Below are 27,561 nucleotides of genomic sequence, written 5' to 3'. Positions count from 1 at the left end.
TCTCTTTGATGTTGATGTTAGAGGATATTTAAAAGATCTTTATCGCATTTGGCGTTTAGATAAATGGACTATAACTGGAGTAACGTACTCATGGGCAGTCTTGAATGCGTCTCGAATATCATCACGCTCAGATGCATCCATAAGCCAAAAACACTCCCCCAGTGGAACTCCTGGCAACAGGGTCATCAAAATATAGAGAATGTAGCCCTGCGGAACTAACATATTATGGGTCTGTTGTTCCTGCTTATAGCTGAGAAGCCTTGGTGCTGAGGAGCATCCTGCCTGGGTCAATTGTCGGAGGGCGTTGAGTTCAGTCTTAGCAAGGAAACCGAGCTCTCTGCTCGCCTGCTCTGCCCTGACATTAGGCGCACTATGCCCTGTGCCTTTGTATGGTATCCTGCAGTGGGTGGATCGTACTCATCTCTGATTATATACAACAGAAATGGATTGGATGCTTCTGAACTTACTGCATTCTGACTTTCATGATTGCTGCTCTGCCGTCGACCTCGTTTGAACATGCAAACGTGGCCCATGCTACTGAGACCTTGGACCTGACGTGCCACTGATACTCGTCCTTTTGATCGACCTTCTCGCTAAGTTTGTCCTCTAGCCTCCAGGAATCGCTGGGCGCTGGAGAGAAGGAGACGACGCGACCGAGCCAGTCCCTGTCGGCAAAGAATGGATCGGACATCGTTTAATTTGCCTGGAAACAGCGGAATGGAGAAGAATGGAGAAGGATGTGCGTAATCGTTTGCAAGTATCGGGCGGTAGACGCCTCAGAGTGCCAGCAGAATGAACCAGGTTCGAATTTATATATATCTTGCTAATAGGACTATGCAGCCTCATATTGGAGGACCAACATTCTACCCAGATAGGTCACATGAATATATGGCTATATATCTGCTAGATAGAACAATCAACTATGCTTACAAGTATGGATTAGCCACCAACACCTCAGGCTGAATACTGACTGGTAAACCTATGTACGGAGTATTGACGTGGACTAAGATTGAGCTGTTTGCTGTAATTGGTCAGGCTCGGGGTAAACAGTTCCTACCTAACCTTGCGTTAGGTAGGATGCCTAGATAGGTAGATATCGGTATGTATGTATGTATGTATAGTATATGGCATATGTAGGTTAGGTAAGTATCACTCTATGTGCATTACTGTACCATAATGCTGTAAAGAGAAGAAGAAGCACAATATTCTTAGGGTGTACATACATAGGGGAATAGAGGGTACAAAAAAGGAGAGAGGGAAGGAGGGAGAGGAACAGGGGGAACTTATGCCCCTTAGCTTTATAGCCAACATACTAATATTTAAAAAGAGGTTTTTGAAAACTCGAAAAATTATTGAGTTTGGTAAAGGGATTACCTCCATTAAGTATGTATTAGCTGTTAGCAAGGGATATGCAAGAATATAGCAAGGAATATATATTATATTAGGGAGCCCACCTGGAAAGTAGATAATAAAAATAATACCTACTAGAAGTACAGCCCAGGGGCAAAAGTCCCTGCATAGACCAAGTATTTTCTCAGTTGAGCGAAGCGAGACCTGTAGGGATTGTACCACGTAATAAATATCCCTATGCCTTGTACTTAATAGGGAGCAATTTAATTCATGTGAAGCGTCACTGCAGTGATATCTCATAGACATCAGCTGCATTATAACAGCTAGAAAGTATGATATGAGCTCAACATCTTTTCTAGTCGGTAATCTACCTAGATTTATAGATGTATAGTATATAGTATACTCTCTCTCACTGCCGCGTAATAGTAAACAACAACCACGCCGGTCTCTCCTTCTCGTCTTTCTTCTCCCCCGTGCCCATAATCCCAACGGTATCCAACAAGCCCTCCACCAGCCATTTACTCCCTGACCTCGCGCCAACCTCGTTCCAGAGCATCTGCAGCATCTCGACATTGTGCCGGAACCCCGTCGTCCCCTTCCGCAAGCTGGGAAACTCTCCCAGCGTGAGGCTACCCATCTGGTGGCTGACAATCATGACCCCTTCTGCGGCTGCAGAAACTGCACTAGCCGCAGCGAGCTGACGGTCTGCTCGTCCCAGGGAAAGAGATGGAAGAAGACCGACACATTGAGGATATCGACTATCCCGTTGATCTCGTCCCAGGGGCCGTTGTCCTTGAACACGCCGCCGACGATGAAGTTGGCTTTTAGCTTGCCCCGGTCCAGGAAGAGGTCGTACCCAAGGTCCATCAGCTGGCAATCAATATCCAGCCTGATGATATAGACACAACCGAGCACGCCATGTATAGAGACACATGCATTCAAGGAAACGTGCTAGATCGACTGCTCAGCTGTCACTGCCCCTCCTGCCTCTGACTGATGATTCTTACGGTCCCAGCCAACATTGTCCTATACTAAACACTCTCATTGGCAAGCTGGCGATGGATGGATCTACCTACTCCCGACTCCATCCACGCCTCTTGCTCCCCGTATTAGGCTGTAAAGCCGCCTAAAACCCATCCAAAACTGCTGCGCCGCAAATGACGCTTTGCAGCTATTCCCACAACCCGCCAATTCCGCAGTGTCAGCCGCATATCACTAGTCCTAACTGCCCTATTATCTATGATTTATGTACCATAGTACAATGCAAGGTGGGATGGGATGGGACCCCAACTCTTCTACCTAGGAGTCTAGATACCTAGCACACCCCAACACTAGTTATTGCTAGTTTTTTTTTTCCCTAGGCATTGTTGACGTATGTATGTATGTACATACCTAGTGGTTAGGTAGCCATTTCAGCTCGACAATAAATTCTACAGCAGTCAGGCTGCCATTGAATTAGGTAGAGTCAGCGCTAGACCTAAACCAGACCTAGGGCTTAGGGCCAAGCCTGGGTTAGGGCTGTTGTACATTCCTAGGTAGGCATCTCCCACAATCGAAGTTTCTTTCTTTCTCCTCATATCCGATGCGATGCTACTGAGCTCGCGTAGTTGAGATCAGGATGACTGACTCGCTGTCTTGCCCATGGGAGCTGCACCACTCTTGATGCAGATCATTCATGAGAGGAACGACTCTTGATTTGTACAGTACTTTTTATCCAGTAATTTTAATAAATAACCAGGACATCATTCTAATCAGGTCTTGCTACAGTTCATATAATGCATCACTCTTGGACTCGTCGAACGGTCTAAGCCAAACAATGAAGATAATATACCTATGCTTCATCATGCTCGTCTAAGTTCTATCAATAATTAATCTAATCTAGCTTCAGCCAGCTGATATCAGGCTTCGGTCTGGGTAGACTTGCGGGTTATAGTACGCCGTCAAGTAGACGCCCGTCTTCTTTTTGTATGCAAAGACGATATACGTATGTGTTCCTGTCGTCTCCGCGAGGGGGTGATGTGGACTGCGACAGTCAGCAGTCGTCAGCCAGCAACTTACATAACTGTCGAAGTTCAAAGCAAGAAAGAGTGTGACTTACAACATCTCCTTCAGATTGGTCGTATACATCCTTGCCAAGCTGGTCCAGCCTCGACGACGAAAAAATGATGTCAAGCCACGCGCAATATCGAGGTCGCTGCGAGCGTAGTGACGGACAGGGATATATACCTTCGGCTCCGGCAGCGGAGTCCCAGGCCTCATCTCGAAATTGAATAAAAGGCCGGAGGTTCGATGGCCAGCACTGTTTCCGTCCCGGGGACGCAACTCGTCTGAATCGCGAACGTTGTCCGGCAGATTGAGGACCAGACGCCAGAGCTCTTCCAGCATGCGGAGGGCGGTTTGAGTCGTCCGGTCGTTGAGTCTCCCACCAAGCGTAAAGACATCTTTCACCTTCTCTAATGCCATATGCTGTGTCCGGATGTAGACCTTGATTCGCGACTCCTTTGGCTCAACGCAGTCTACGGCCACAAACTCAGTCTTGGGTCGCGACTCAACGGGGCACGAACGGATGAAATCCTCCACGACGGCCCACGCAGGCGACACGGAGATAGTGGGCGTGTCGAGCTGGCGGATAGCCTGCGATACCAGATCAAGAGGCGATATCCCCCTTTCGACAGCCTTAAGAATGGGGAAAATATATGCTTTTGTGGTTGCTTTGCCGTTGTCGAGGTCAAACGCGACGAAGAGTTGCGACGAGTGCTCGTTAGCAGGCAGTTTTCCCAGAACAGTTTCAGTTTTGTGATCCTCGACTAAGAACCGCTTTCGGAAGTGATTGAACCATTGCAGGTCGACGTCTGATGACAACTTGTTGGCCTGCTCCAACAGCTCGATCGCCCTGCGCTGATTGAACGGATCGACCGACGTTCCTGCCAGAGGGCCGACAGGCTCGATGCTGAATCGAACGACGGACAGATTCGCGCCCAGATTCCAGCTTATCTCGATGGGCGTGTGGTCATCTGTCATGAAGCTTTCCCAGGGAGCAGCAGAGGAGCCGGGTTTTGGTTTTGGTCCTAACGCTGCGACAATACGCGCGTGGTAGAGAAGGAGATAGAAACGCTGCGAGTCGACGTCGTAGCCGGCGCTCTCCATGAGTTTCCCGATGATGGAGGCGGTTTCTGTCCACCAGAAGTGTTGGTCTTCGTCTGCGAAGTGGAGGACAGTTGTCAGATTGTGATAGACGGAATTGTGTGACTGCTTTTCTGCTCTTAGAGCAGAAGGAGGACGAAGTGACACATAGTCCAGGGCTTGGCTAGACAGATGCGCTGTAGAAGACAGCGGAGGCGTGCGTGTGCCCATGGTTCAAACTATTGAACAGATAGATCTTCCCAGTACGTCGAGCGATACGAGACAGAATGAATATAAACTACAGTCCAATGAGCCCCATGAGACCTCTAATGGAAACTATAGATGAGAGACGTAGGCTTCATCTTATATCTATAATCGGACACATAGTCTGCATGAAGCCAGCCAGACAAGGCGCAACCCACCTAATTATAGCCAGAAACGTTCCACTTGGCCAAGAAGAGGCGTCACAACACCTATGTATCTATCTACTCTTCAGCTGTTGTGTTGGCTCTTTTCTGCTTCAGGGTAGACCCCCCTTGCCAACCGTCTGTCGATCCCCACAGACCCTTGTCGATTTCTCGCCCTCAGTTTATTTTTCTAAGCGCCTAATGCTAGTAGTAAAGGAGAACACAAATCAAACACGCCCCCAAAAGTCATCTTTTACCATCCCAAAAACTAAAAAACAAAAATGGCGACCAGCATAGCTGAGTCAGATTTACGGTTGGAGGCCTAGTTGACTATAATAATTAGGCAGATAGATAACACCATCGAGGTTCAGCTATCATTTTTTGCCAACAATAAACGTAATAGTTTTTGTCTTTCTCTTAAGGAAAAAAGCGGCCAGTGTGTGATATACAATAGTAATATGATGGATGGTCACATAAATTTCTGGAAATCGCACAATGTCATTTTTTTATATATATAGAAGGTGTTTAATTTGTATTTGCTAATCATCGTAATCAAGCCAATAGGAATTTTTCCATGGAACGGAACATTAGGGTTTATTTGGATGACGTGACATGTCAGACCTGTCAACTCTGATGTCGGCTGTATATTGACAAAAGAAAGGTTATCAGTATCATGCAGACCATGTTATTGGCAATACACTGGCTCATGCGCTTGTGTGACTCGATTTCCCTATTTGGATTAGTGTCGACCTGTCACTGCTCCAAAGGTTGCCTTCTTCGCTCGTTTGTTTCAATAATTAGATTAGAGTTGGACTACATAGCCTCAAGAAGGGACATATGACAATATCCTTGTCCAAGTCCTTATCATTGGAAGGAAACCGTGATAGCCCTCGTCGGAGTTCCATGCGGAGTTCGGCATCCATCTACTCGCAACGCCGATAGAGGACAACACTCAACGATTTCAACCTCTACTTGTCTCAACAAAAGGGCCAATATATTTGTTGGACTCATCAATGCAAGCCAGGATCACAGAGAGATAGCCACTCTGTGATCCATCTCTGGAACAATTCTCTGGCCAGATCCAAGTGAGATACATCATTATCAGGCAGTCTTTTGCCTATAATGGCCAATAAGGAGGCACAGGAGGATTATCTGTTGGACAGTTCAGCCATACAGCATAACCACATGCTTTCCTACTTGAGATGATTTTTTTTAAAAAAGTAGTACTTGCTGAGCCTCGGTTCAGAATCACACACATACTTAATAATAAGTTCAATTTCCAATTCCTCATCATCGACTGGCTACAAATTATATATAAAAAAAGGCATCAGACAAGCGATGTGCAATACATATATACCTTAGTCTTTAGTGTTATACAGGGTTCTGTCCTTACCTCCTATTAAAAAGTTCTGTCATGGCTGCCGGCAATTCAATCCCATCCTCGCCACGCCACGACGCACCTGAGAATCAACATCTTAGAGGAGAGGATGTTGCGACACCACAGAGCAATGAGCATGAACTCAATTTAATTCAATTGAAAGAAGGACCAAAAAAAAAGATAGGTTTGAAGTCCACTGCCTACCTACCTACCTAACTAGGAGCAGCCAAGTCTTGCCTAACCCTAACCCTAAGATATGACAAGCTTCCCAATTATCAAGTACCAAATGAATCTCAATCTCATAACTCAAAAAAAAAAACTCTTCCTGATTCTTGAGTTGTCTACCTGATTTGTGGACATGATGGACAATAAATGATTAGGGTTACGCATGCAGGGAATTGTGAAAAAATGAGGTTCGGATGATTCTGTAATGCTATGCTATGTGTGCTATACTTCTGTGCTTGCTTGTAGCTGCTGCCGCAGAAACGAAGCAGTCGGCTCGGAATAGTAATTATAATATAATGGATAATAACATATGACCATGTAACCTTTCGTTATAATCCAAATCTAGGCCGGTTCTGGATGATTCTCCTCTCCCAAGACCTCTCGGTTTGTTGCAGGCCTCTTGCCCGACAGATACAATCATGCTCAACCGGTCGATTGTATGGCCAGGAATAATATATGTCGTTCACAACATGACAACCACTCTTGGCAGAGCATTCCCAGAGGGATGACGGTCCAGGATGAGATTCATCATGGTCCGTCCAGGTCCAGTACGATTGCGTGGTATAGACAACGCCGTCGATCGTCTGGACGGTCTGAGTGGTACCAACAACATCCGGACACTCCCACGGTGCATCCCTGCAGGTTGCGAGCAGTCGTTGCTGGAGGGCCCAAGTGCCGTCTTCGGCCTGCTTTCGAGGCGCCTCGAACGCCAGAATCCGAGCTGTTTGCTGCTCCCACTCCCACTCTACCTGGCGCGTTTCCGCTGCTTCTTGCCTGTATTGGGCTCTTGCTGTGTTGACTCGCTGTTGCTGGCAAGCAGCACCACAAGCTGGAGGAGGGTCGGTCCTTTGGCCTGTCTTTGCGAGGAGCAGCCAGCCCTCCATGCGTACGGTGTTGTAGTTCTCATCGATGGACAGGTAGCATCTTTGCTGGCTTGCTATCCAGCCACTGGCCGCGCATGCGGGATCGACTGTACACCGTCTGGCGCACTCGTGGGCGCTGTCAGCGTGGTATTTCGCCGAGAGCGTGCCAGTGGGAAAGTGGTCGCAGAGATATTCGAATTGCACGCCATCCACGAACGCCTTCCCTCCCTTTTGTCTCGAGCAGCAGGTTCGGTAGTTTGCTTCTGCCGTGCCAGCCGACGACAGCAGGCATTTTGCATCATCCCAGCCTCCGAGAGGGGACTGATGACCGGCCAGTACAGCGCTCGCGCTGAACAGGAAAAGAAGGAGGACTGATTTAATAGTCATAGCCTATGGCCCATCAAAAAATGATAATATTCCCAACAATGAGAGGTCTGAAGATGTGGGCAAATAGAAGTAAGTATGTCTTGCATTCCTCCACATATATGTTTATGTGGATGGGTCTTGTTGCTTCACTCTTTTACTCTGACAACGTCCTCGACCGAGACCGATATGATTGATCCATCTGCCTCCGGTCTGGTTCAGCTAGCCATCGTCGATAATCTTGGCTGCGAGCCAATCAAGCGGGCGTTTATGCTAGTTCACGAGCAAGTAGTTCACGTCACACGAGGGAAGGGCCTATTCATTGGGACATCAACCCTTGCCAGAGCAGTGGAAGGATAGGGACGAACCTTCAATTTGGCAAGGAACATCAGGTGAGCAGTCTCGCTGGTTGTCCGTGAGGACATAGATCGAGAGGATAAGCAGCGGTAGATAATCATGATACTGAACTGGACTAATGACGGCGGGAAAAACCCCATATCCTGGTCTTCTCCTGCTTGGTGATAGGGCCGGACTCTATATCCAGGTAGTAGTGTCTGCAAAGCTTTTGACTTTTGAGTCGGTCAATTGTGGTGTAACATGAGAAAGCTTGAGCAGCCCAGCGTCGCTTAACTCTTCCGTGTTTTCGAAAAAGAACCAGGTTTGTATGAGACACAGCCATTGAGGTGTTGACCGGTGGTTCCTGTATTTGGTTGGAATCTTTGTTCATGCAGACAGGCAGGCAGGCAGTATCTACCTATTAACTCTGTCAGTCAATCATTTTGTGGGGTCTTTAATTTATCCTTGTTTATTGTCTCGTCGTCCGAAAAAAAGGATTTCTTTATCAGCCAGCCACGAAGATTCCTACGTACAGCCAGCGCAGAATGTATGCTACTGCTACAATCCTTTCCAGACCTTGATGATAGCGGAGTAGCGGAGTGGCAACGAACGACCAGCGTCTTCAGGCCGCCACGGTGATCTCCTGCGATTCATATGCGCAACGCAATATACTGTCGGAAGAACAGGCTGGAGCTGACATCGACTGCGGCTGGACTCCCTGGCTAAGGAAGTCGATTCGTCGTTGCGATGCTCGCTATCATTTCATTAATTTCAGTCAAGAACAGATGTCGACTGGTTTGCCGGGAGACATCTGGAAGCAGCGACTGTCATTCTGTCCGCATCTAATGCGGCACCAGCAACGGAATTGGGATGTACATACATAGTCCATCGAAGTTTGAGCTTTGCGTCTGGGCGTATCATTCAACGTGGAAGTATGGGCTCTTCTCTCCCAGAATAATAACCTGGCCCCACTGAAAGAGGAAAGAAATTGCCACAGTAATTTCTCGTCGCTATACAGCCTATGGAACCATCCAGTGAATAGAACCCTTTCTTTCCTTACCTCAGACGAGCAGCACCTTCAGCTACCGCTCCATGTACGAATATTCGCTGGAGACGGATGCCGAGGTGGCGTCGCTCACAGGATTCCGACAACGATTCTGGGTGCTGCCCATCCACCTCAACCGGACGGCCCTGCAGATCATCCACGACACCTACGTTGACGCGGCCAAGCAATTCAGTGCCGGTCTTGGGTTCTACCTCACCGCGTTGGCAGTGATGCCGGTCCCGAAGACTTTTTTCACCGCCAGCAAGGTCAACGGGGGAGACCCGCAGAGCGTCGATCCGGACCAGGCGCCCTATGTCTGGGTGGAAGAGAGCTTCAGCTATACGGGCACGCTGACGGACGACCAGGTCGACGAGTTTTACGAGCAGACCAACGCGGAGATCACCTCGCGGTTGGCAGCTAACGGGATCGACATCGCCGCGTTCCACTACCTCAACGATGCCAATAAAGCTCAAACAGGTGCCGTCTGGGCCGGGTTTCCACCGGCGAATATCCAGCGGCTGAAGCAGATCCGGGCCAAGTATGACCCGAACAACGTCTTCACCACGTTGCTGCCCGGTGGATGGAAGGTGGAGGATGCTGTCGGCGCCTGAGAACTCAGAGACAAAAGACTCACCTCCCTGCAGGATGCCGGAGATCAGAAGTCATGAGAACTCTAGGGAATCAGTCTAGATCTGGGCATAAATAGCCCGTCAGGTTCGTAGGAGATCCACCTTCCTTGATCTTCTGAAAATCATCATGTGAGAGTGAATTTGAGCACTGTCTAATTTTGATGACTTGTGCCTGTATCGCTGACAGATGCCTGAAGTCAGCAACTATCTTGTCTGTCACGTCGCTAGGAACCTCCATTTGTATATGTAATTATTAATTATTAATGATATCGGGAAGGATGAACCGATGGATGATACCTACATTTTTATCTACAATTGACATGTTTTAGCTCTCTCAGATGAGAACAAAAAGATTACCGTGCTCCCTCTTCCAAGTTCAATATATTAATAGAATAAATTAAGAGATCCCCATATCCTCTCTTGATTATGGATATGTTGATAGTAGGTCATAATAGGTAATAATTACAGTTCATATCTAGTACACAGACCATCATAGGTCACTCGCGTGAATATTGAATAAAGTCACCAACGTAATATCACAAATATATTGTATTATATACAGTACCATACTAGTAGTGGATACCTATGTCTATAGTTACCTAGATAGGTATATAAAGTGACGAACAGAGAATAGCGTTGCCTAATCAGCAGGGCATCCATCCACTATTACCTGGACCAATCACCGTCTACCAACGTGATGACATCCTGCATATCTACCTAATCCTGCGGACTCTATCCACGTATTTTCAGTTGATCTGACAGGAATCAGACTTAACCAACAGCCTAATTAATTAACAGAAGTCAGTTGGTTTATTTTTCTCTCTGCTTGCTATTTGTTTGACGTGACATCACTTGACATGATCGAAATCCCTGCATGCTGTTGCATGATCACGTTGCGTTCCATACATCCCCTTCTTTAATCCATCAGCTGCCTAGCCGGTTTGCTGATTCTTTCCTCTCCTCTTCCCTTCTCTTTTCTGGTTCTGGATGTTGCTGCCTGTCACAGGCTGCAGCACCTGCTAGGTATATAAATGTTTTTTCTTCGAGGTTCTGCGTGATTGATCCGGCTTTACATAGCTAATTGCCTCCACAGCAGACAGACTCGTCTCTGCACAACGTACTCATTACTGGGCCATATCGATAGCCATGGCGAGAGAAGAGTCCCGGCAGGAGAGCTCGGAAACAGACACAGCGACTTCGTCCAATGTCATCTATACACCCTCGACGAGGACGGAGTCGATCACCGAGCAGAAACCGCTGCTTGAAGAATCAGAATCAGAATCAGAATCACCACCTCACTATGAAGAGATCACCAAGCCTCTTTCTCTGGAAAAAGGTCAACGGCAAAACAAGTGGCGAAACGCCGTGAGCCGTCACCGCGAGAGCAAAAGATCGAGAGCGAGACTCGTCTGGGCCTTGCTGAAGATTGCGATGTTTCTGGGAGTGCTCTCTTTCTTTATCACCGTGCTCTGTCTTCGCAAGATTGTACGCTCTCTTTCCTCTAGAGCAATGGCTTTCCTTGGATGTTTACCTGTCAGTCAGGCACGGCAGAGCTCTCCTCCTCAGGGACATTGCCCCCCTGAATATGCTGTTGAAAATTCATCTGCCGAAAATGCATCACGAGAGATCATCGTGGACAAAGGCTCAGAAACCATTTGGGGTCACTGGCCCCTGTACGATCTCTTATCGCTCACTACGACGACTGGCGCCATCGCCGTTTCCATCGAGCCGCAGCCGGCTGACCCCAAACATCCCGATAAGCCAGCTCGTGTGGTCCTCCAGACGGTATCCGGGAGCATCGCCGTGTCATTCTCTTCTCCCCGTGCGGCTTCTATTCCGGAGCGCGACGTGAAGATGGCCGACTTCACCAGTAATTCTTCGAAAGAACCAGAGGGCAGCAAGAAACCATCACAGAGAAGCTCATATGCTGCGGGCCACAACCACGGAAGTGACGAGTTCATCCCTCTCCCCCCACGGCCCTACGAGCTAGAAATTAAGACCGAGTCGGGGTTGATAACGGGGCGGTTCATCTTCTCCACCTCGGCCAGCGTCGTCTCGCAATCCGGGTCCATCCAAGCGCTTTTCATCCCGGTTGTTTTCGACGGTGATAATAAATCCAACGCGTTCCTCGTGACGCGTACATCGACCGGCAGCCAGCACATCGAACTGAGCGAGCCGGTTGTCGTGTCGTCAGGGAATATCCATCACAGCAGACTCGTCGCCAGCCCTGAGGGCAAATTATCAGGCTACGCCACCTCCTCACACAGCACCGGATCAGGGAGTATCCAGATCGCATACCCAAGTTCCTGGGCGGGCACCGTCCACGCCACCACCCCACGTGGTGGATCAATCTGTCTAGACGGGCCAGGGCTGCAAGTGACCAAGGATGGCGAGGGGAATGCCGTTGGCATCAAGCACCCGCATCGGAATGAGAAGGGTGCTGAGTGGTGGGGCAGCAGGGGAGATATGAATGTCTCTGTAGAAATGCATGGGCCGGGGGCGATCAATTTCTATGTTAGACATAGGCTTTAGTACGGAGTACTGTACTGTATGCACTGTACTAAAACAAGACATTTGTAAATGTGGATAATGGCTAGCAGGGTGGCGTGGTATGGATATGATTGCATTTTGCCATCACAACTCATTATCAATAACTTGAACATACAATGACGGTTCTTTTTTTTTTCTTTTTTTTTTCTTTTTCGTTTTTTGTTTTATTGATTCTATTTGTTTCTGTTGTCGACCTGACATCAGACAATCGATTGATTGATTGATTGATTGATTGATCGATCGATCCATGACTTACTTGAACCTTGGTTTGGTTTGCTTGTTTTAGTCTGTATGAAACTACCAATCGTAGATATATAAGGGATATATAAGCAAAACCCCTGTTTTGTTTTTATTTAATTTTTTTTTAAAAAAAAAAAGAAAATCAGCGTTTATCTACCTAGGAGTTCTACATAAGGGGCCTAATGGTAAAAAAGCGATCTGCACGCATGAATGAAGCAAAGCAAAGCAAATGGTTAATAACATTATCCAAGAAAGTCTCAGAAAGACCAAACGAAGCGAATGGATTGATAGATGGAATAGAATGATATATCGATATCATCTCGTATCGACTCCCATCCTCCTTCCCCTATGCCGTTAGGAGTATTTATTTTTCTTTCTTTTGGTGGCGGGGGGGTGGTGGATATAATAACCAGCCTGTCTACGTAGATTTCTTCTATTCTATTCTATTGCATTCCCATGGTTCTGATTCTGATGCTGAGTCCAATTATGTATTCTCTAATCTCTGATCGTCTTTTGAGTTTCTAAGTAAGCATGGTCAACTTAGAGGTAGGTGGTTTTTTTTTCTGACAGAAGTAATAGAATCTGCCTGCATATGATATGGTAGGTTACAAGAAGATACAGAGAATATTCTTTTCTTTTCCTTTTTCCTTTCCCTCTCTCTCTCTCTTTTTTTTTTAAGTGGAATGAAGTTGTCTACTAGGTACATGTATGTACATATGACATTAGTAGCTTAGAATGGATATAGAGAACTCTTAAGTCTTTTATTTTTTATATTAATCTGCCTGGATGCAATATGAATAGGTAGGTAGGTTAGAATGGTATAGAAAGAAGATTTTTTTTCTGGCTTTTTCTCTTCTTTTTCTCTTCTTTTTCTCTTCTTTTTCTCTTCTTTTTCTCTTCTTTTTCTCTTCTTTTTCTCTTCTTTTTCTCTTCTTTTTCTCTTCTTTTTCTCTTCTTTTTCTCTTCTTTTTCTTTTCGGAACAAACTGGAAAACAGAAAACAGTACTCTGTACTCCGGACCACCTAGGGGCGACTCGCCGGGCGAGTATATACTCCAGTTACTGTACTCCGTACTCCGTACTCACAGGATCATTTCCCAAAAAGGAAACAGATGCGAGGTTCCCAAGGTCTGCTCCTGTTCTGCTTGGGTCTATTTTTGTAGTTATCATCACCCAGATAAATCCCGAGCCCGACTGGAAGAATACGGAGGATTAAAAATTAAAATGATGGTTTTCCTGCTGATCTCGGTGGGGGAGGCGATAGGCGTTTCTTTTTATAGCATCCAGCCCGTGTCTTAGGCTGTTAGGCTGTTAATAGGCTGACGATCGGGTTACGCCGTTAGTTACTCCATACTCCGTACACTTACGGGGTAGCCCTTCCTACCGCCTCTTCGCATTTACGATCTTCATGCGTGTTGGAAGTTGGAACTAATACTCGAAAGAGGCGTTCTCTTCTAGAATTGTTGATTTACACAATGCGAGTTGGTCGGATCTGACAAGGCTGATATAGTGCATTATGTATGCACTCCGCCTTCTGGTCTGACTTGCGAGGCTTGACTGCACTGCCCAGACTGACGTTTTTTCTCCCACGAACTCAGACAGGGCTGACGCTAACGACTAGGTACCTGCTCCTTTAAACAGTTTTGATTTACTAGGTATTACTACTCTTTACTCTGTCCTCCGGGCGGTGTAGCATTCTAATTCTGCTGGTCATTGCGCCATGGAATTAAGCTCCTTCAAGCGGATGCAACCTGTGGGGCGAAAGACGATCCCAACTGACCGTCACGGCGTGGTGGTGATGATTTATTTAACAACTGTTGATCTAACTTGCCCCCAGAATGCCGTCAGGACCTGTTGGAGACCGGGGGGCGGCCCTCACTGCCATGATCAATACCCTTGTACGGCATTGCCTCTGACCGCCTGGCGACTACAACAGCAACTTCAGTGTGCATGCTATTAATTATCGCTTGACCTCAGGCATGTTGGGACCTTTTCCGACCATCGTGCGGCATATATACAGAGATCACAACTCGAACCTAGCGTTTACAGTTGCAGTTTGCATTTCTACCCCGCATGTCTCTACTGTCAAAGCAACACGACTTTGGCTCTACTTTAGTGTGACATTGGACTAGAAGTCCGAACTCTTGTCGATTTGCCATAACTATAGCAGCATGATCCGGACTTGCGCGGTGAAAATGGATCTGTCATCTCTGGAAGGCCCTCCCCTTCGTGACGACAGGTTTTCTGCTCCTTTGCACAGAACTATCGACCTTCCCCGCGTGGAGGTGGTGTCATGGGCCGAAAGCCCACGTGACAGTTCGCATCATCCAATTCCGACCCCAAATGCCATCCAGTCCAGCCTAGACACGGTACATGATCGGGGGAAGGCAGCCGCTAGATCACGGCATGACCCAGGAATTGAGGAGAGAATTCTTCGAACAGCAAGGGGCGGAGAAAACAACAGAGGAATCGAGCACCCCCGCTCACAGAGTGCGCTATCTGTGATCCGATCATACGAACATCCGACCCTCAGACCTTCACGAAGCCATTCGAGCCTCCTTTCACCATCTGGTTCTCCCAGCGGACAGAATCAAGACGGGCGGGTACTGAGGATCCTTGCCAACGACTCTCTAGTCTGGTTAGAGGATCAGAAAGTATGGCTCAGGATGGGCTTGCCGACGTCGCCTAACAACTCACATACGCAAAATGGCGATGCGCAGAATGGCCATACGCAGAATGACTATACCAATCCTTTGGACCAACCTCCTCTGCAAAACCCTTTAGTGCTTCAATATTACGATCCATACGCAAATGAATATGAGGATCCCAACGAGTTACCGCCCTCTTATGAGAGCCATGGCTTTGTCCAGCCAGCACACCAGTCACAGTGGATTGCGGTTGCGCAACGGGTGGGGAGATCATGGTATTCATGACAGCCACCGTTGGGAATTGTCAATGCGCCTTGGTTTTATTTTTTTTACTTATTTTATTTTATTTTATTTTATTTTATTTTTCGTGTCCCTGGATCATCGACTCGGAGTGCATCACAGCGCTAGAAGTGCTCATGGAGTTCGATTCATTTACAGGGCCCCAGACAGCGGGAAAGGGGTCCAGGAAGATACGATACGAGATGATGACATTTGTCATTTTTGGCCAGGTGTGAATTCTTTTCTCTTCAACAATGTATTTTTTTAGAGCATCTATGTGTATAAATACCTGGGTGGTCGGAACGCAGGCAGCTGTGCTGTGCCCATCATGTCCATCAGCAGCAGTTGCTCTCCTATTCCGGAGATCCTTTTTTTTTTCTTTTTAACTGGAAAGTCATGCTATTAGCTACACTACTACCTACCTACCTACCTACTACTACTCTAATAACAATAACAGCAGAGCCCAGTCGGCTTGACACAGATCTTGACCTCAACAGCAGTAGTAGAAGACAACTCTATTACTCTATCAATCGCTCTTCCTATCAGGTACAGTACATATCCATACAGGACTACCGGGACCATGAAAAAAAAAAACTGTTGATCAACAGTTAATTATGATGGTCTTTCAACCATTTTAATATTAATTATTTTAAAATAAAAATTATCCACCTTATTCTCTCATCCAATATATAAGAATATTTTATTTAAAAAAATATTGATCAAATCTATAGTTTAATTATTCATTTTTTTTTTTCATAGTTAAAAAAATTTTATAAAAATTTGGCCTAAGTTTATGGTTAGAAATTTTATAATTCTAATAATTTAATTAAAAAGTTTATATATATTTTCTAATTCAAAATATATCCTCCTAATACCTTCAATATATATAATTTTACTGAGAACTAAACTCACAAAATGTGCAAGTTTTGGGGGAAAATGGGCTCATGGTGGGTGCTTATGTCCTAGTACTACATATGATCTGATTGCTATTAGTCCAACGGTTAGCCACTATAGAATAGTAGTTTTTTTTTTTTGAGAAATGTTAGTCAAGAGAGGCATTATTGATTCTAGGGGAAAAAAAATGTTAGATCAGGGGAAAGTATTAGATTCCAGGGAGAGATGTTAGACTTTAGGAGAATGGATTTTTTTTCCCCAAAATATGGCATTTTATAGTATCTCTACTACCACGACGAATTATAGATACGTTGGATATTCTAGTAGTTAAATTAGATAGAAATCATGGACTCATCTTCTTTGTAAAATAATAATCTCATTATGTAGCCTGTAGATCTCATGAAGGTAGGTTGAATCCAGCCTCAGGGAAAAAAAATTGTTGTTTTTCTTTTTTTTTTTCTCTTCTCTTTTTTCTTTGTTAAAAACGGTTGATAAACGGTTCTTCAAAACCCTGATGTTGTGTTCCCGTACTCCGTACCTATGGATGAAACATTTCCTGTCGCAATTTCTATCCACCTTCCGTTTTTGGTTGCCTCGAACCACCTGACGCCGGATCGGACAGGACGGAATCTAACTGATTGATATTGCTTCGTTTCTGGAGACAGGACCTGACTATCGGTCTACTGATCTCGTTCATAGATAATAATCTTAGGCATAGGTAATTTGGAATAAGCAGTCGCCTGGGTTGTTTGATCGTCATGCCAGTGGAACTCTTGTATGGTGTATTATTGTTATTATCTGATCATGTTGATCACATGATCATCTATATTCTCTCTGAATCTCTCTCCAACAGGCGTTGCCAAGGCGGAGTATCGTGCCTCACGGCCTCTTAGCCATCCAATCACTTCATGAATCTACAGACAGGGCTCCCTTCCTACCTAATTCACCATTCAGTGGCCATCAGCCTATTCCTCACTATTACTAGAACAGGCGAGAAGAAATTAGGCACTTTCGGTAGTGCAGCCTGGCTCGCTGTTGACAGCCTGGTTAGGTGCGGCCAGATGCCTCGAAAAGGGAACACGGCGAGACGCCGGCCTTCCCAGACCAGAAGTCAGTCCTCTTTCTTGAATCCAAACCAGACTGCTTATTCGCGCTGTCTGCTCGATGTAGGGGACTGCGCCAGCCATAATCCTACGGCAGTTTAGAATCAGGGTTCATCAGTCGTCCCGAAGACCCAGGGCGAGGGGCTCGAACGATCGATTGCCAAGGAAACGGCACTGAAAATGTCGAACACAAAGGGAAGGCTGAAGTGCTGCCAATCTTACCAGTTGCTCAATGAGGATGAGCGTTGGCAACAGAGGCACTTTTCTGGCAGTGCTGAGGACAAGTGTCGAGGGGGAGGGGCAAAGGATGTTGATGTTAGAAACGGCTTGGCGGTTTGAAGAGCGTTTCCAGATGAAACGTCCATCTCGTCTGGTCTGTGCTGACTGCATGCCCTCAGAGGACCCTTTCTGTCGCGCTCTCTTTCACCGCCACCGGCAGTTGATTTCGAATTGACTGAACGGATCGATGCAAATGATGAAAACAGATGTTGGTATCGCCGCATTCGACATGCAGGTTTCTGACTTGAGCGGAACTCGTGGGCTTTGGAGTTCAACTGTACAGCACAGATGCGATGAGGCGCACTTTGATTGCCTGTTTTCTCTGATTATCTTATCTGCGAGATGACAGCCTGCCCGTCAGTGGAGGGGTTCTTGTTGTTTCCAGAAGCCTCACTGCCTCACATTGGTGATACACTGGTCGCCCAGAGGCTCCGACATCAAACCATCCCAGACCCCAATCTAGCTCCAGGCCCCTGACAAGCCGCAAAACCGCCTTGTTAGAAAGCCTCACCAGGTCACCACAAGCCAGGCTGGGATTTCGCTCACAACCCTAGCATCGAAGTTGTCCTATCATGGCGTCAATAGGGCTAGGCATCTGGATCTGCCGCACCGTCCAGGTCTCGAGTTCGCGCGGGGAACTACACCCACTCCTGCCGCCATTTCCTTTTTCTTACGATATCCTTCCCTTTTGTTCTCTTTTGATAGCACATCCCTGTCGGTCTTTCGAGTGAAATCTATTTGTGTATATATATACAACAATATATATATATATATTTCACGGTCTATATTCTATCTTTTACCTCCGGAGCTGGCTCCCATTCTCGCTTTCTTAATCTTACATTTGTACAGTACGAGTAGTCGCGACATAGCGCTGATCCTGTTCCTCCCCACGCACGATTTCGAATTAGTCGACTTGGTCGCATCTCTCCTCTCTCCCTGCTCCGATACCTGTTCACGTCTTAGGACTGCAGATTTAGCAAGAAACCTCCACCAAGATCTGGTGTTGATATCTCGAGGACAACTGCGTGAGACGGCTATACTTGTTCAGGCCAACGTTCGAAATCAAGGTTGAAGGCCAGTGGAACTGGGGGAGGGTAGCCAGGTTTGATTGATCCCCTGATCGGGGAGGATGGATTACAACAATGCATTCCGTCAGTATGTGCACAAGTATGCAAACATATACTGCTAATTTCGAGATCGCGGGGTGGGATGATTCTGACGCCGTTGACATGGTCTGCATAGGAACGACTGGCAACCATCGACCGATATGTCTTTCGAATCTCAAGGCACGGTTTCAAGGCAGAGGTACCCTCAACCGGACTCGATCAGGACATCAACATCAAGGACGACGACGGAGAAGAACTTGTCGACAGCAGCCACAATGGAAGCTCTGGGCATTAGAATACGACCCCCCGGTCTTCATCCCCCCGTCTCATCATTCTATCGCCCACCCAGAGTATACGAGCAGATGTTCCCCTCGAATAACCTGGCAAACCGTCCACAGCCATCGTCGTGGGCCAGTTACGGTGCTGACGTTTTACCACAATACTCACTTTCCGGTTATCAAGGAGGCGGCAGTCAGTTCATGTTTTTCCCTTCCACTGACGGATATCCAGCTGGAAATAATGTGAAGATGCCTGACGAGACGATCGGCTTTTCGAATCCCGATTCAGAATTGCGGATCTTCCAAGGCGATCTCTCGCATGCAGGAGAGCAGCAAGCAATTCCTACTTCGAGGAAATACCCTGCTGAGTCTGACTCGGATCTGCTCTCGATCGACTTTAGCAGCGTCTCTGGAAGCCACCCAGGATCGTCCCTTTCGTACTCAGGCTCTGCTAATCCCTCAGCTGATGGGACAGACTTGTCAGGATACAACGAACCTGCATCTCGCCCCTCTTCTGAGTATACACCGAGGAGTTCTCTCACCCTCTCTTCCACTGCTCTTTCACCAGTTCCCTCGCCCAGAGGCCCTCAGTCGGAGCTTCCCAAGGCGGGGAATCGGCTCAAGGCGTCTCCGTCTCCACGGCTGAGCAAACGCGCAGCACCGTATACATTATTGGATAGTGCACGGAAGCGATGGTCCACTGGTTCCTACACATCCTCGCCGTCAAGACGCCCCTCGCCATTGATGCATCAGAGTTCGGAGAACATGCAGCAGCCGCCGAAGACGTTCCGCTTTTCTGCACCGGTCATTCCGTCCACCAATCTGCTCCCTTCAAACTTCACTAATACGCCGGTTCTTGGCTCATCGCCCGGCCGATTTTATCAGCGATCCTTTTTGCTACCGTCGAATTCGGGTAGCGGCGGCAAGATCCCGACCTCTGTCAGTACTTTCCCACAAGGGAGCATTCGCACGCTCCAGAGCAATGTCGACCCGGGAGGTTACTGTTTTGACCCGTATGCGAATCTCTCCGAGCCTCCTGATCTCTTGGGCCCTCTACGGGAGGAGCCGAGTGCTCCGCCGGAAAAGGACATGAATCCCGAAGACGCAGATTTAAAACCGCATGAGCAGGAGTTGCGTTTTGAAAACGATTTGTATACTCCCAGATGGGTGCGTGGCCACGGCAACAAGCGGGAGGGCTGGTGTGGGATTTGCAAGCCCGGGCGGTGGCTGGTGCTCAAGAACTCGGCCTTTTGGTACGATAAGAGTTTCACGCACGGGGTCAGTGCCGCCACTGGGCGTGCGTTTGAGCCTCCCAAAGAGACGAGGCGGATGAAGGGCAACGCAGAGATCTGGGAGGGTTTGTGTGGCAGCTGCGGGGAATGGATCCCGCTGGTTAGCAGCAAGAAGAAGGGCACCACGTGGTTCCGGCACGCATACAAGGTTCGTCCCGTTGCAAAGACCCCTGTGCGAGACCTGTGCGACCCCTGTCAGTCGCTAACTTTGCATTGCAGTGTCAGAATCAGTCGAAGAGCAAAGACGCTTCCAAGCGACGTCGCGAGGTCAGCCGTCCTTCCACTGCCCGGTCGAGTAACAAGTCGACAACTTCGACTTCGACCACTTCGGGCGGGACAGAATCGCTGAATCCTCCTTGTGCGATCTCCGGGATGCTCGGTGACCGCAAGACGACTTCGAACTTGCAGGCAATCTCTTCTATGATCTAGATTCGGGCGAGTGCTCGTTATCAAGGGAGCCTTCACAAAGAAGATCTGCAGAAGCCATGAGGATTTGATACAGCCCGGTCAAGGATTGGATGCACCCTCCATTGGCCATGTACAGGCGTATATCTCTTCCGTTTTTCTGTTTTTCACGGTTTCATGTGTTACGATCTTTAATCGACTGGACAGACATGATGTGTCCCAGCTTTAGAACAGATAGCATGGCAATAGTTGAGTCTGATGATGGGTTGAAAAGAGCGATGGGTCTGGCGTCTGATAAGGTTAAAGGTGACCTGATTTGAAAAATCGGTGGGTTCATGAAAAGGATTTCTTAGGAGTCAGAATAATGTGGCTGGGGCAATTTGCTATACGTTCCCAAGAGAGAATATACAGGTGGATACGCGTAGAAAAGTCGCATTGTTATTGACAGCCGAACTCCGAGAGGCTGGGTAGACTACTGGATCATGATTGTCTGGGCATCTGCAGGAGGATCAGACTGCTCGCAACGGGTGGGGACAGAAAAGCCGTTGTAGACAGCTGGCTTGCTCGGGGCCGCGGAAGCGTCGCAAAATTCTGACCGGACGACGGGCTAATTGGGCGGTTTGGTCATCGACAGTTGATGCGGTGAGCATGTATTCGTGCTGGATCAAGGCAGCATAATTCGTCCAAATGCCTCAGTGCGGTTTGCGAGCAGGCGTTGCTATCAGCATCGATTTGATTCCATTCGAGGACTGCGTGCACGCTAGCACAGGCCAGTTCACACGATCACCACCAGCACGCGACTCCGACTCGCCAGGCACTTGCAGTCTAAATTAAATTGCCAGGAGCAACACTGTGTGTTTTCTCCAGCCCACCGGTGGCTGGTAAATCTGGTTCCTTCAGGCTCTCTTTCCTCTGTCTTTCTCCTCTGCTGGGCTGACTGCTTGCGACTCCACCAGCAAGATAACGTCGGGGAGTTTCTTCTCTTTTTCGCATATCCAGGAGAAGAATACTGTGACGATTGCGTCTCTTGTGCGTGTGCATTGATTAACAAGCAGAGTCAGCTTGGACGACCGCAGGTTGGGGTGGTTTTCGGTTTTCGAGTCGGCCTCGCTCTCGGTGCTCCAAACAAACAAAAAAGAAAATAAGCGACCAGCTTAGCTAACCCCAACCTTTCTACCGCTTTCGTCGTAGTTCGATCCGCTCCCGCAGCCATTATCATCAATTATCATCAATGGTTCTCAATCACATCTTCTCCAAGTCGGACAAGGACAAGAAGGACAAGAGCAAAGACAAAAAGGACAAGGACAAAGACAAGGACAAGGAGAGGGAAAAGGAAAAGCATTGGGAGCGTCCCAGCTTCAACGACCTCCATCGCTCGCACACCACCCGCTGCGTGAATATTCCGCCACCGGACATTCCCTCGCCTCACGGCTCCCCTCTCAAATCCTCCGCCTCACAGCGCAAATCCCCCTCCAAATCTTCCCTCAATCGCCGTGACACACACTCCCGTTCCACGTCAACCGCCTCCAGACACAGCTTTTTCTCCTCCCGTCGCCACTCGGACAGCCAGGACACTCACCCTCTCAACCTCCCACCGGACGAGCTCCGTCGTCGCCTGTCAGCCATGGCCGCTGCGAGGGAACAGATGCGGAGCTCGATGGACATCGACCGCGAGACGCCTGCGTCGCCGCCAGCAGCAGGCACTCCCGCTGCTCCTCAGCAAGATGCTCCCATGACCAACGGCGTCCCAAATGGACAGCAAGAACGAAGCCCGACGCCGCCTCCTCACCGATCGAGTCCATCGCAGCCGTCGGACGGTGGAGAGTCCTTTAAACTGGCCGGGAACAAATTTTACAAGGCGGGAGATTATGATCGCGCGATTCAAGAGTACACAAAAGGTCAGTCTTTTTTTTTTCTTACGATAAGAGGGAAAAAAATTTTTTTTTCTTTCAACTGCTGACATGCTGACTGCTTCGTTTTACAGCTCTTGAGATCAATCCCAACTCCTCCGCCTTCCTTTCCAACCGTTCTGCCGCGTATTTGTCTTCCAACCGTTTCATAGAGGCCTTGGAGGATGCACAGCGTGCCCTCGAACTGGACCCCGGAAACTCGAAAATCATGTACCGATTGGCGCGGATATACACGAGTCTGGGACGTCCAGCGGAGGCGTTGGAGGTGCTCTCCCGAGTGCATCCTCCTGCGTCGGCAAAGGACAGGGCTCCGGCGGAGTCGATGCTCCGGTACATTACCCAGGCAGAGGAGACTCTGAAGGAGGACCGAGGGGGATCCATGGTGTTGTATGCCATCGACCAGGCCCGGCAATTGCTGGGTCCGGGCGTGAAACAGCCCCGGAAATGGACCCTGATGGCGGGTGAGGCACACTTGAAGATCGGAAATGACAATGCTTACGGCAAGGCCCACGACATTGCCATCTCGCTACTACGAGAGAACAACCAAGACCCGGATGCTCTTCTCCTCCGCGCGCGGGCGTACTACGGACAGGGCGACAACGATCAGACGTTGAAGTACTTGAAGATGGCTCTCGGGATGGATCCGGATAACAAACAGGCGGTCAAGCTGCTGCGCCTGGTGCAGAAACTGGTCCGGACCAAGGAAGAAGGTAACGCCGCCTTCAAGGCCAAGGACTACCAGCGGGCGGTGGAGCTGTACACGCAGGGTCTGGAGATTGACCCCAACAATAAGGACATCAACTCGAAGCTCCTGCAGAACCGCGCTCAGGCGCATTTGACGATGAAGAACTACGAGCAAGCGATCCAGGACTGCACAGAGGCTCTGCGACTGGACCCGTCGTACATCAAGGCCAAGAAGATCCGCGCCAAGGCATACGGAGCTGCGGGCAACTGGGAGGAAGCCGTGAAGGATTACAAGAGTGTGGCGGAGGCCAACCCGGGTGAGAAGGGCATCCAAGAGGACATCCGGCATGCCGAGTTCGAGCTGAAGAAGAGCAAGCGGAAGGATTACTACAAGATTCTCGGCGTGTCCAAGGACGCCACCGAGCAAGAGATCAAGAAGGCATACCGGAAGTTGGCCATTCAATACCACCCGGACAAGAACCGTGATGGCGGGGGGAACGACGAGAAATTCAAGGAGATCGGCGAGGCCTACGAGACTTTGATTGATCCTCAGTATGTTTGCCCGCGAGTGAGTATACTATACGCTTTTACTAACTGGTTTTATAGGAAGCGTGCAGCGTATGACAATGGCGACGACCTCATTGATCCCTCGGAGATGTTCAGCCGTGGCGGGGCCACCTTCACGACCAACATGGGCGGCATGGGCGGTGCCAACATCAACATCGATCCGAACATCCTCTTCAACATGATGAATGGCGGCGGCGGCTTTACTGCCCATGCAGGTGGCAATCCGTTTGCGGGCGCGCAGACGCGTGGCGGGTTCGGCGGGTTTCCCTTTTAGTCATTTCGACACTGCATGAGGGCCTCGTCTGGAAAGGTGGATGAAGGGGGGAGGTCAGTTGAGAGGGAGGTAATTCGGATCTGTCCGTCCATTTTCTCTATTCCCAGCATGTGCAATCGGCCGATATCATATCACCGGGGTGAATTCAGTATCTATCTATCCATCTATCTTTCGACCTTGTGTTGTTTTCGCTTACCACCTAGAATCATGAATCATGTCGAGGATTCTTGAGGATTCTTCTGCCTGTCACAACACACATTGTTTGTTTTTTCTGCTGCTTCTGTCTGTCCCATGGATCGAATCGATTCGATACGATAGACTTTTTTGTTCTGTTTGTCTTGTTCCGGCCGTTCGGCGCTCTTCTCTTCTCTTCTGTCCTCTTCCCTTCCATCGCATTTTATTTGGAATAAATAGATTGGGCGTTCGTTTTCGCTTCGATTCGATTTTTCGTTTTCGTTTCGTTTGTCATTTTTGGGCTGTGCATTCCTCTCTCGAAAACAATGCTGCTGAAAATGAAAACTTTTGATGAGGTGCGAATGGGAAACGGGAAGAACAAAAAATTGCATTGCATCGCATTGCAGTTCAGACAGGCAGAATGAATGCCAGTGAGTCGAGCGAAAGATAGTATATACGCTCAGGGAAGCAGGTCCATGATGCCATCCCGGCCAGAGACGGAACGGAAAACGAAGACGAAGATGAAGGCAGAGATGGAGATGGAGATGCAGATGCAGATGCAGACGAACCGGTTGGATGTGGATATGTGAATGTGGATGGATGGTGAACAAGCATAGCAATTTGCGAAGACAAAAAAAAATACCCTTATCCTTTCTTTTTGTTCTTTTTTTTTAATTCTTGTTTCTGTTCTTGTTCATGTACTTGATTGGTCATTTATTTATTTATTTAACTTATTACTCTTTTTTGTTTTTGTGTTATGTTTGTGTTATTTTATTTATTTTTATTATTTTATACCTAGGTAGGCAGGCAGTATATATGCGAATATGAGAGATTGTGGCATCTACTTCTTCATCACTCTCTCCTTTTCTCTATCACCACCTATTCAGGGGCCCTTGTAGAAGTGCTCTCACCCATGAAACCAAGCAAGTAATTAATTAATTACCCAAAAAAAAGGAGATAGATAGATGGAAAGCTGATCGATTGATATCAGCCACATCGATTGTTTTTTTTCTTTTTTTTTTCTTTTTTTGCCACTCTTGCCACTCAAGTTCTCTCCAGAGGGGCTGCTCCTGTTCATATTTATTTATAGCAGGGGTTGTTTCTTTCTTCAACCCTCCTCTTATTTTTTTTATTTTTTTTTTAATTTTTTTTTTAATTTTTTTTAATTTTTTTTAATTTTTTTTAATTTTTTTTAATTTTTTTAATTTTTTTAATTTTTTTTTTTAATTTTTTTTGACAAGACAACATAATTTCCTTCGATAAAAAAGGACGCTATTAGGTAGACATTATTATTACCTATATCCCTACTGACAGCTAGGTTTGAAGAGTTCCCGCACAGGCCTGTTATTTCCCTCCAGAACACCTGTACAGTACATCAGTATATTATATACTTCAGACTCAATTTCCTCAAAAAAAAATATTATATAAAAAGGGCGGTTTTAAAGATAGACTGTTTTTAGATAGACAGTTAGTCAAATTTACTTTTTTCTCTATAGAAAAAAATTTGTTTACCAGAAGCCTATATATAATAATTACTTTTTTAAAGGATAGAGTTCAACTGGTCTAAAGTTTCCTTAAAAATTCATATTTTTTTAATTAAGCTAAGCTACAAATTAATTTACGCCTTAAGATTAAATTATTTTAATAAAATAAAAAAAAACAAAAGTTATGGGTTGTTCTTCTTAATGTATGAGAATATTCTTATTTTTTATCTAAAAAATATACTGATTGAAATCCATAGTAGTCAGTTATTTATTAGGTTAATCTTAGCGGTTGAGAATTTCATGAAACTTGCTCCAAGTTTATAGTTAAAAAAACTGTCATCATTATGATAATTTATTTTTCCTTAATTAAAAAAAAGGTTTAGATATAAGTTGAGTTTTGTGAATTTCTAAGTAATATTTTTTTTCTAATACCCTCACTATATGGTTTTGTTGAGAAATAACTTTAAAAATTTTTTTTTAAAAAAAAGAAATGTGCGGGTTTTGGTTTCGTGGGACAATGGACTCATGTACAGAGTAAGAAAACTTTTGGGAAGACACTTATAACCCGATGACTGAAGGGTCGTTGATTATTGGCTCTGCTATCAAATCAATCAGGAAGTTAGGTATCTATCTGTCTGGTAGTGCGCGCAGAGGCGTGCCCATACCTTCTCTTCTCTTCTCTTCTCTTAAGCAAGCAAATTAGTATCGAGCTACTAGCTACTCTGACTAGTGTTCCTTGTTGATCTATCTCTGTATGGTGTAGGAAGGACAATGTGGCCTGGCTTCTCCATGCCATCTGTCTTTCTGTTCTGTCCCCAGTCAGCTGGTCTCTCTGGAATGGATGTAATATTTACGCTGCCCTGAATGAAGCATGCTTTCTTTCAGGGAATGAACGCAAAGTGTCAGGACCCTCTCCGGATCATATACAAATTATGTACTGACAATAAGAAAGGTAGAAATTGAAATTGATGTCATCTCAATCAAGGCCTTGTTTTGTATGATCCTTGTTTCTATCTACAACAGAAGTATATACTATTTGGGACCACCAAGGTTTTGAAAAAGCAGTTGATCATGGTCTTCCAACTGGTTTACCATGGCAAGCAGTTATAAATAAACTAATGGTCATCTAACGGTTAGCCACTATGAAACGTTAGACTTTTAAGAAATGCTAATTAAGAGAACTGTTGATTTTATGGGAAAACGCTAGTTCTAGGGTGTAAAAAAAGAACGTTGGATTTTAAGGAAAAACGGTATATTCCAGGAAAGACGTTAGGTTCTAGAGAAACGGCTGGATTTTAGGAGAATGGATTTTCCAAGATATGGCCTTTGTAATATTTCTCCACCTTAACCTCAACATTTAGATAGTTTGAATAGTCTAGTAGTTAAATTAGATAGAAATAAAAGCCTCCTCTTCTTATTAAGATAAAATCTCATGATATACCTTGTAGGAATAGTAGATCATAGAGTTGTAGTTGGAAACCAGCCTTGGGTAAAAGGAGTCAGTAGTTAGTAGTTAGTTATTTTTTTTAAAAAAAAATGTTAGTCTGTTTATGAATGTTATTTTTTTTTTAAAAAAAATAAACGTCAGTTTGTCCTGATAAACGTTAGTTTCTTATGGACTGTTCGGGAGGAGAGATTTTTTATATATTTTTTTTATGTTTTTTTATTTTTTTATG

General features: G+C 46.7%; 9 protein-coding genes across 9 annotated transcripts; 5 read left to right on the top strand and 4 right to left on the bottom strand.

The window, feature by feature from the left end:
- Positions 1–127: 127 nt before the first annotated feature.
- On the bottom strand, positions 128–691 carry VTN77DRAFT_137 (uncharacterized protein; the record flags this gene model as incomplete). The annotated part of the gene is made up of 3 exons (XM_069417093.1): positions 128–170; positions 221–397; positions 468–691. 3 exons carry the CDS (start codon positions 689–691, stop codon positions 128–130), a joined length of 444 nt encoding a protein of 147 aa, XP_069282500.1.
- A 1,068-nt stretch (positions 692–1,759) lies between these two features.
- VTN77DRAFT_136 (uncharacterized protein) lies at positions 1,760–2,217 on the bottom strand (the record flags this gene model as incomplete). Its single annotated transcript, XM_069417082.1, has 2 exons — positions 1,760–2,033; positions 2,093–2,217. The coding sequence occupies 2 exons, from the start codon at positions 2,215–2,217 to the stop codon at positions 1,760–1,762; spliced, it is 399 nt and encodes a 132-aa protein (XP_069282499.1).
- Positions 2,218–3,234: 1,017 nt separating this feature from the next.
- On the bottom strand, positions 3,235–4,704 carry VTN77DRAFT_135 (uncharacterized protein; the record flags this gene model as incomplete). The annotated part of the gene is made up of 2 exons (XM_069417071.1): positions 3,235–3,373; positions 3,449–4,704. The coding sequence occupies 2 exons, from the start codon at positions 4,702–4,704 to the stop codon at positions 3,235–3,237; spliced, it is 1,395 nt and encodes a 464-aa protein (XP_069282498.1).
- Positions 4,705–6,812: 2,108 nt separating this feature from the next.
- On the bottom strand, positions 6,813–7,733 carry VTN77DRAFT_134 (uncharacterized protein; the record flags this gene model as incomplete). The annotated part of the gene is made up of 1 exon (XM_069417060.1): positions 6,813–7,733. One exon carries the CDS (start codon positions 7,731–7,733, stop codon positions 6,813–6,815), a length of 921 nt encoding a protein of 306 aa, XP_069282497.1.
- A 1,404-nt stretch (positions 7,734–9,137) lies between these two features.
- Positions 9,138–9,701, top strand: VTN77DRAFT_133 (uncharacterized protein; the record flags this gene model as incomplete). Its single annotated transcript, XM_069417049.1, has 1 exon — positions 9,138–9,701. One exon carries the CDS (start codon positions 9,138–9,140, stop codon positions 9,699–9,701), a length of 564 nt encoding a protein of 187 aa, XP_069282496.1.
- A 1,164-nt stretch (positions 9,702–10,865) lies between these two features.
- Positions 10,866–12,251, top strand: VTN77DRAFT_132 (uncharacterized protein; the record flags this gene model as incomplete). Its single annotated transcript, XM_069417038.1, has 1 exon — positions 10,866–12,251. One exon carries the CDS (start codon positions 10,866–10,868, stop codon positions 12,249–12,251), a length of 1,386 nt encoding a protein of 461 aa, XP_069282495.1.
- Positions 12,252–14,679: 2,428 nt separating this feature from the next.
- Positions 14,680–15,441, top strand: VTN77DRAFT_131 (uncharacterized protein; the record flags this gene model as incomplete). The annotated part of the gene is made up of 1 exon (XM_069417027.1): positions 14,680–15,441. One exon carries the CDS (start codon positions 14,680–14,682, stop codon positions 15,439–15,441), a length of 762 nt encoding a protein of 253 aa, XP_069282494.1.
- Positions 15,442–19,092: 3,651 nt separating this feature from the next.
- On the top strand, positions 19,093–20,816 carry VTN77DRAFT_130 (uncharacterized protein; the record flags this gene model as incomplete). Its single annotated transcript, XM_069417016.1, has 2 exons — positions 19,093–20,535; positions 20,607–20,816. The coding sequence occupies 2 exons, from the start codon at positions 19,093–19,095 to the stop codon at positions 20,814–20,816; spliced, it is 1,653 nt and encodes a 550-aa protein (XP_069282493.1).
- A 1,207-nt stretch (positions 20,817–22,023) lies between these two features.
- On the top strand, positions 22,024–24,227 carry VTN77DRAFT_129 (uncharacterized protein; the record flags this gene model as incomplete). The annotated part of the gene is made up of 3 exons (XM_069417004.1): positions 22,024–22,690; positions 22,777–23,938; positions 23,993–24,227. 3 exons carry the CDS (start codon positions 22,024–22,026, stop codon positions 24,225–24,227), a joined length of 2,064 nt encoding a protein of 687 aa, XP_069282492.1.
- Positions 24,228–27,561: the final 3,334 nt, after the last annotated feature.

This window comes from Rasamsonia byssochlamydoides (genome assembly GCF_041956645.1).
Source record: "Rasamsonia byssochlamydoides strain NRRL 3658 unplaced genomic scaffold VTN77scaffold_1, whole genome shotgun sequence".
Taxonomy (NCBI): Eukaryota; Fungi; Ascomycota; class Eurotiomycetes; order Eurotiales; family Trichocomaceae; genus Rasamsonia; species Rasamsonia byssochlamydoides.
Note: the sequence above shows the minus strand (reverse complement) of the source record. Positions and strands in the feature narration are given on the sequence as shown.